Consider the following 9,156-nt stretch of genomic DNA (forward strand, 5'->3'; position numbering starts at 1 on the left):
CAAGCTATTAAACTGGGAAGGCTTAGCAGTAAGGGTCAACGGCGAATATCTCAGCTGCCTTCGGTTTGCAGATTACATTGTCCTTTTCAGCAACGCCGAGGACGAATTACAAGAAATTATTGAGGACCTTAACAGAGAGAATGTAAGAGTGGGTTTGAAGATTAATATGTAAGAAACAAAGATAATGATCAATAGTCTGGCAAGGGAACAAGAGTTCAGGATCGTCAGTCAGCCTCTAGAGTCTGTGAAGGTGTACGTTTACTTAGGTAAATTATTCGCAGGGAACACTGATCATGAGAAGGAATTTTACGGAAGAATAAAAATGGGTTTCAGCGCATACGGCAGACAAATTCAGATCCCGAGTAGAAGCGTACCGCTATCATTGAAAAGAAAGGTGTACAATGAGTACATTCCACCGGTACTAACATATGGGGCAGAAACTTGGTGACTGACAAAGATGCTCGGGAACAAGTTAAGGTCCGTGCAAAGAGCGATAGAACGAGGAATGTTAGGCGTAACGTTAATAGACAGGAAGATAGCGGTGTGACCGGAGAGCAAACCGGGACAGTCGATATTGTAATTGACATTAAGATGAAAAAAATGGAGCTGGGCAGGTCATGTAATGCGTCGGTTATGTAACAGGTGTACCATTAGGCTTGCAGAATGGGTGCCAAGAGAAGGGAAGGGCAGTCGAGGACGGCAGAAGGTTAGGAGGGGTGATGAAATTAAGAGAATCGCAGATGGTAGTTGGAATTGGTCGGCGCAGGACAGGGTTAACTGGAGATTGCGGGGAGAGGCCTTCGTCCTGCAGTGGACAAAAACTGGGCTGATGATGATGATGATGACGATGATGATGATGATGGTGACGATGACGACGGCGATTGCAGTTGATTTTGGAAATTTCGTAATTTCGTCATCTCATCTAACTTTGTGCCGTCCTCGCCGGAACTTCCCGTCCGTTGGCCCATTTTCTGCAACTCTAAGGGACCCCCGGTTAACTACCGCACGCCGGGTACATCGCACCTTATGGCTGTCGCTGACTACTGAGCGCGCGCAGCCGTTTTTTATGCTGTGCCTAGTTGTCTGTCGGCCCCAATTGGACATTACTTTGTCAAAGAAACATTGTTGTCTTTTGGTTTTAGCAATACGAGCTCTTGAAGTAAAAGGCTACACAGCCAACCTTGTATTTCAGGGAAATCAGCTGCAATATTCGCCATCATGATGGTGGGCCGATTCGCTCTCACCACTGCCTACAACGTGGGCTACCTTTTCGCTGCTGAGATATACCCGACTGAGATACGGTCGCAAGCGCTATCAATAAGACAAGCCTTCGGCTCACTTGGAAAGTTCCTCAGCGCTCAAGTCGTACAGCTGGTGAGCTTGTCTATCTCTGTAGCGTTTGATTTCTTTTAGAATGTCGTGAACCAAGTACACGTGCCGTATCTCGTTCATTTCTCTCGCTTCTCTGTGTAGGCGTTCTACGGCCGCTTCCTGCCTCTATTTGTACTGGGCGGGCTGTCTTGCGCGTCGGCGCTCATAACGCTGCCTCTCCCGGAGACCAACAACCAGCGGCTGCCGGAAACACTGCAAGAGGGCGAGGCGATGCGAGAGCTGCCCAAGCCCTGGTTCCCCTGCCTGGCAGAGAAGAAGCGCGAGCGAAGCGGCACGGCCACTCGAGGGCGCAGCATGTCCACCATGTCTGCCGCTACTATCGATAGTGTCAGTCCGCACTAGAAGGGCGCCACTGCTTACGCGATCATTTATGCTGTTGAAAGAAAAAAATTACTGTCATGGCAAGGGCTGACGCAGGAAGGGAAGTAATGACGCTGCTAGCGGTCGGGCGAAATGGCGGAGAACTAAGCGGCGACAATGCCGTTGGGTCCAGGAATAGCGTGGCTACTGTTGCCAAGAGCATGTAGCTCGATGAGCCACTGTTAACACCAGAATAAAGTAATTCTTTAGAAGCCCGCATTAGCGATAGTTCAACGTCGTGTAAACTTACAATGAATTACATGCGTCGCCAAACCACGTCTGCCAAACCAAAACGCTGATTTTTGTATGAGGTAATCTGTTTTGGTGTTTTACACTGTTAACGTGCTGAATGTGCTCATGCTATCTTGGTGTTCTGAGTGGACCCAGGCCCGAGTGCCCGCACCTCTGAGTTCTTTTCGCAGTCTAAGCCAGTGTATATTATATATGTAATCACTGTTGACTGCGCCTAATCTGTCGTGGATTTAGGTCACTGCGAACTCGGATGGTTGTCACATGTATGAACTTGCAGTGACAAATTTTAAAAAGCATAAAACAGCATAACCGAAACAATACACGCGAAATATACCACATATCTTACTGCAATTTCTTTTACTCTGCTGGTGTCGCAGATATTCTATACGACTACAGAGTTACTCTAATCTCTTTTTTCGTGTAAAGGGGATGCAAGCTGTACGTTTGGGCCACAATCTGGTGGATGAAGTGCTACATGCCCCGAATATATTTAGGACAATTATTTCGGCGAGATGGTCTAAGCTCTTGGCGTGAATGCTGCGCAAAGCACCGCTTGTGCGGGAAAGGTGGTTAGCGGTAACTGGTTTGAACCGGAAGCGTTCTTCTTAGTACATGTTTCCGCTAACCACTTCGCGCACTTTAGTGTCTCGTGCTGCAATCACATCCCGAATATTAGGTTCCCTGGCTGACACTCGAATGCTACCAAGAATTCCTAAAAGCTAAACGCGAAATTCTCCGCTGTTCTGTGAGCCCCCTGTGTCCGAATTCAAAAAGGTTTGCATTCCTAAAAATGGTTTTGTTATTCATGCGCAAATAGCGCAAACGGAAAACACCTGCCGACAGAAAGACGGGGACAGAGTGGTGTTAATAGCTGAGGGTTTTATTGCACGTGATTGGTACATACATATGTCATCGCACAACAATATGAAAAGAGAAAAGGAGCGTATACAGAATAACCTTGCAATCCATCGTTCTTAAATCACAATCGAGAAAGAAAATTGACAGTGACTCAATCATCCTTACGTGATTTGAATGCGAGCACATAATTACTTCTCTAAGTTATCACGTACCTTACATTAAAACTCTACCATAATACACCTTGTTTTAGTTTGAACCAACCTCAATCCACTTTAATTCACCTTAGTCCACCGTAATTATTCTTAATCCACTTTAATCCGTCTTTAATACAGTTTTGGTATTGGGGCAAGTCGGTGTTTTTGGTTTGTGCGCCACGGCCTCCATCTGGCGCCGTGGCTGTTCGCCGTCGAATTTCGCAGTGCGAGCCTCTGCAGCACGTTGCACTGGCAGTGTGCTCAGGGAGGATCCGAGGCCGACGCGTCCCTAGGTGGGGCCACTGCAGCTGCATACGGAAGCCGCCGTGTTTCCCCCGACACGCTCTGCAGTGACGGCTCGTTGCAGCGGTTGCGCTGTGAATGCTTGCAACTTTCTTTTTGTGCGAGGTCATCACATGCTTCGAGGTGGATACTGCGTGAGCGGGTTTAAGAAAGGCTAAACATATAGAGAATGAGAACGAGCCAATTGTTACATAAGGTTTTGCAGTATGAAATCAACTGTTATACAATAGTGAGCCGTTGAAGTCACAATTGTTACTTATAGATCGTAAGGCTGCAAAAGTCAACTGTTGAAATGCACATGAAATTCTTACAATTTCATGTCACACACGAAAAAATTTAATGATGAAACCTCCTCCATGGACGTTCTGTAAGGAGACTGGCTGCTCAATTTATAGAAGAGCCAGGATCAAAACAGTATTGGAGGTAACAAAATTAAAACCAACATTATTATTTACATAATTACTCAATGATTTAGTTAAAATGAGTAAGTCAAACCAACAGCACACATTGCATTATTAATTAATTGGGTGATTAATTGATATGAAATTATTTATTCTGTAATTATTCATTCAATAATTAGAAGTTGCACTTACATGATTTATTTCAGAGCTGAAATAATTAAAACTTATTCATTGGTGTATATGACATTCAGATCTTTATATTGCGGCGACAACCGCTGTGTATAACTTAAACTGGAGCACCTCAGGGAAAAGCAAGCCTTTATTTTAAACGAATGCGTCGTTTGAACTACATAAACTAGAAAAAAAATTGCCTGAAACACAAACTTCAACGCACACGCTTGCAGCGCACAACCAACACAACTGACAACAGCAGGAATGAACGACGGGAAACCCTGTGCAATGGTTGTTGGCCGCGGCACTGCTGTCGCATGACTGGCATCCAAGTGCCGGGCCTTTCCACTTTCCGCCTCACGGCAATGCATGGCGCATGCCACCCCTGAACACACTACCCTCTTCTAGCACACTGTAGCTGCAGGTCCAGCGCCGGGAACGTGACGTCATCACTTGGCCACGTGGGTTTTGGTAGCATTGGATGTTAACGCCGGACGGACGCCTCATTTTTCGCTTCATGGGGCATATAATGCCTTTCGCCTTAAAGAAAAAAATGAAACAAACAAACTCAGAGCCATTCCACTCTGTGAAGGTGGATGACCAACGGAGCTATATATATCGTGAGAAATATGTTGATGTTAAATACGTTGATTGGAAATAAAAGACACGTACCACAATGAATTTCAGTTTTTCACAACTTCTTGCTGTTTTATTAAATTGCACACTCAATGTTCTTTTTTTTTTGGATTTATTATTTGGTCACCAAGGTGACTGTCGCTATATGATCGCTATGATATACGGCCCGTGGCTCTGTGACGACACTGGAAAGGTTCTTGGTCAACGGGAGGTCTATATATACACCACTGACGACGCGTCGTGGGCCCATTGATGTTTGTGTAACATTGAATGCCGAACCTTTCCAAGAGAAACACACAAACCACTTTCCGTCTGACCGAGACACGTCTATGTTTAAATCACCCAGAATTACCATGGGAGTGGAGTCAGTGGGGTGATCCAACCAAAGCTGCATACACTTGGCGTTTGAGGCGCGATCTTCGTCCCTATTACGTGCCGCCCGCCGTCGCCGCGCACATTCCCGCCTCTGCTCGCGACGGTGTTTTCTTAGGCGCGCTGTTCCTCCGCAGTCCACACCGCACGTGGCCTAGCATTGCACGGGTGCAAGGGGACTGAGATAAAGTTGCGTGGTTTGCCTATAGAGCCCGTGACGTCAAACCGGAATTCATACTAAACAGTGCCTATTCCGGTTTTACTTTTTTATTACTATACTTTTTTGTCACCATGCGTTTTGACACTTCTCGCTATTAAACACAGCTGGGGCATACCCTGCTATACGCTTTCTCTTTATGCTTTAGCTCTTTTAGCTCTGAGGTGACCGCCATATTTTTGCCTACGCACACAAACCGCCAGAACCTAGAGTAAAAAGATTACCCTTTCTGACAGAGATACAGACTGGCAACTGACGTTATTATCACTTCTAAGGTTAATCTCAGTGGCTTTTACCATTTCCCTAGTACTCTGGTCAGCGTTCTTGGCTAGTGCTTGTGTGTTACTGAGCAAAGGCGTGCTGCAGATGTAAGCCTTTGCTTATATGTGTGACAAATGTATATACTTATATCCATCACATGCAACGGAACCCTCAGCTGTTAGTAGCGCCGTGTCCTCGTCTTTCTGTCGCGTTGTGTGATCCGTCTGCACTACGTACACTGTACACGATACAATACCAACTAGTCCAACAGCATATTCTTTTAAGATTTTTATTGATTGGCTATCTTCTCTAGTTATTCACGAGCTATATATAGCCAATGGGGCTCTTTTTTTTTTTGCGAATCACTGCAGCTTGGGAACTGCAGCGATTGAACTTGAACTGCATACAACAGGCCTATGACCTGTACGCCCAAAGCAGTTCATACTCTAGAACCGTTAATACGAAGATATACCAGCCACTTGTGTAGCCAGGGGACCCAGATAAAGTATTCAGGAAGCAATTATTATGTCATGGCTGCTCGCAAGAGCAAGCACCAGCCATCGGTGATGGTTAACATCACGTTTGCGAAGGCGTACGGTTGATGAAAAGACTTTGTTTTCCGTTCTTGTTTCTTGTCCTCCGCTGAGCTGTTCTAACAGTGCCGTACACTTTGTAGCGTCACAAAATTTTAAAACGAACACTGTGTGTAATGAGCTACAAGAACAAAACCGCTGCTTGCATTAAGTCATACTAGCGTCGAACCCTTTGCAGAAATATGCTGCTTTACACCGTAGGTAGGCACGGTCGAAGAACGTCTGTCGCTAGTTTACTGCGGTATAATGTCGGTGCGTCGCATGCAGTGTGCACTGCCATACTGCGAACGCACGTCAGCCGAGAACAGTGCGCGTTGATGAAAGTTTGCGCCGTACGTCGAAGGCCACTGGTTCGAAATAACATGCGCTGAGCGAGTAGTGACATTAGGGCTAGCCACCGCTGCGGTATATTCCTTTGCTGCTGGCTCAACCCTGAATGCAGCCGCCGCTGCACGGAGAGACTTTATTTCTTTTAGAGTGGGGGCGAGCCCTTAGTTGAGGACACCGTTGGCTCTACGTGCCTGCATACGATGAGCTGTCGCTGCTCCGAGCTGGTTAGCAAAGTCTCCCAGGATGAAGTTGTGGGCAGTGCAACGGGGGTCAGGGCCCCTAGCGGTGCCCTGGTTATCAGGCGGAGCTGGCTCTGAAGCAAAGTTAATTTATTTAGCGACCTCCTAGTTGGCGCAGACAAAATCTGCTGCACAGTGTTCTTTCTCGCTAGAACAATCTGCCGGGAACTGTGCACAGTTTTCAAGGAACTGCATGTGCTCTCTCCGCTCTATAACAGTATTTAGTATTATGATATATGACTAACTATTCTATAACTATACTGTTATATATAATAATGTTATGACACCTCAACCCGCCGCGATAGGCCAGTGGCTATGACGTTGCGCTGCTGAGATCGCGGGTTCGCTCCTGGCCGCATGCGATGGGTGCGCAGCGAGAGACTCCCGTGTGCTTGGATTTTTATGGCTGCACGTTAGGCAACTTCAGGTGATCGAAATTAATCCGGAGTCCTTCACTGCGGCGTCTCTCATAATGAGATCTGGGTTTCGGCTCAAAAACCGCTGGATTTTTAAAAAATCCCCTACATCTCGACTCAAGAAGAAGGCAGCGGCACTTTGGCTAAAATGGTGACTGCGCTTCTGTTATGCTCCCAGGCAATTTCTCTGCGTCAGATTTTTAACCTATCACTCCAAGCGTCCATGCAGACGAAGGCATCGTAGAAAAAAGAGCCCCTGGCGACGACTCCTTTCGGCAGGAATCGCTGAGTGGTTCAGTGCCTTATTCGCTCTACGGGCGGCGGCTTGCTTTAGCGAGGAGAGCGGAGCAGATTGGAACAGAAATTAAGGCTTGTTTTTGAATGTACGGGTTAGTGTGACCTGTACTGTTATTCAAGTGTGCATAATTTAGTAAAATATATCCTAATTTAATTTTATGATGTTTAGCGCAGTTAGCGGCACACACAAAAAATTTTTTTCTTCTTTGAGTTAACCTGTGACGATGCTAAGAAGTACTTTTGCTCTTATATTTATTTCTGATAATGCACAAACTTGTTGCTGCAAGCTTAGTTGCTAATAGCATAGCAAGGTGTTGCTTATCTGAATAAAGATATAGTATATACTTCAACTGAAATTTTGATATGTCGCTTGTTTCGTGGAGAAAACGAGCGCCCTACACCTATAATATCCTCTTTCTTGCAATTTGGACCAAGAGGTTGCCAGTAAAAAGCAAGCATCACCTTCGGTGACTAAAGTACTATATTATCGGCGACATTGAGCCTAATAGACTATAATAAATATTCATCTCTGGAAACGGAGAGATCACCTGTGATATCGAGGGGTCCAGCAGTAGTCCACGTGACACTCCCAACTCACACACAGCTATCTACTCCGTGAGTACCGCATACACTCGTGTATAACCCGCCCCCGTGTAGAACCCGAACCCTCCACTTTGGGACGCAAAAATTTGGAGAAAAAAAAAGAACGTGTCAGAAATGCGCCTAGTCGCACAAAGTGCTACACCGCATACCATCATCGTTGCGACCCGACCTAACAGACCGAGTGAAGGCTCGGCTGGCCAACTGCCGAACGGACGTGGCCATTATTTCTGGGGGCTTGACAAGCGTGCTGCAACAGCTTCATGTTTGCATAAACCGGCCATTCAAGACGGAATCTCGGTGGTCGCGAAACAACTCCGACAGGGCGACTGAAGCGAGCGTCTCTTCAGCAAGTGCGCGGTTGGCTTCTGGACGCGTGGCGTTGCGTGTGAGTTGACACCACTGCGAAGAGCTTCAGAGTCATGGGGATATCAGACGCCATGGACGGCACAGAGGACGGCCAGCTCTGGGAGCTGGCGCGCCGGCGAGGCGAGCTCGTCCGAGAGTGATTGGCTTGAAAGCGGCGATAAATGTGCAATAAAATGCTGATATCTGTCACCAGTATTTTTGTTTATCTGACACAGTCGCAGTGGCACTACAGTGTGTTAAGCTGTAGCTATAATTGTGATTCGTGTATAACCCGCACCTGAGATAATTTGATAAAAGGAAGGGCGGCTTATTCACGAGTATATATGGTATATCGCTACCAGTCGTTTTTTTTAAGCGTTTCTTTATACAACGTTGCGATAATTTCAGGTTCATCACAGAAATGAAAAATTCGATACAAAGGCAATACTTAGCAGGCTGTTCTTTCTGCAATGCTTCCTGCAACAGTTGTTCGTTTCATCTGCGCGACTGACATTCAGTGAGATATTGGCGATACCAAATTCATGTATAACGTGACACACGAATGGAAACTCAAAGGTGCTCCTTGGAGAAAACGAGCAGCAGAGCTTTTCAGCATTGCACCGGACGGCTGAGTTTATTGCTGTCCAACGTTCTATGTGTGGTCAATAAAAAATTTTGTTGTACTATATATTTGTTATTGTTTAGCCAAAATGAGTTCAGCTGTATTAGTTTGGTGCTTGGCTGTGGCTGCCGTCATAAGCCTGTCCATGGTTGTACAAAATGTGGGAGTGATGGACGACAAATAATAAGAAAGAAAGACTTCGCCAGAGCCTTAATTTGTTTAAAAACACTAATGCTGTACATTGACATTACCATCCTAATACCCTTTACTTATTCCTCTCTATAACCGGTTTAC

At 46.0% G+C, this 9,156-nt stretch overlaps 1 protein-coding gene across 2 annotated transcripts in view; it reads left to right on the plus strand.

Annotated features, from left to right (window-relative positions):
• The window catches only part of LOC142582230 (beta-alanine transporter-like), a 34,677-nt gene extending 25,749 nt beyond the window's left edge, over positions 1 to 8,928 (plus strand). For both annotated transcript variants that reach the window (XM_075691685.1, XM_075691684.1), the window contains 2 exons: positions 1,193 to 1,374; positions 1,474 to 8,928. In XM_075691685.1, coding sequence (XP_075547800.1) covers positions 1,193 to 1,374; positions 1,474 to 1,734 — 443 coding nt within the window. In that variant the 3' untranslated portion in view covers positions 1,735 to 8,928. The remainder of the gene's footprint in view (positions 1 to 1,192; positions 1,375 to 1,473) is intronic.
• Positions 8,929 to 9,156: the final 228 nt, after the last annotated feature.

Source organism: Dermacentor variabilis, chromosome 5 (genome assembly GCF_050947875.1).
Source record: "Dermacentor variabilis isolate Ectoservices chromosome 5, ASM5094787v1, whole genome shotgun sequence".
NCBI classification, from domain to species: domain Eukaryota; kingdom Metazoa; phylum Arthropoda; class Arachnida; order Ixodida; family Ixodidae; genus Dermacentor; species Dermacentor variabilis.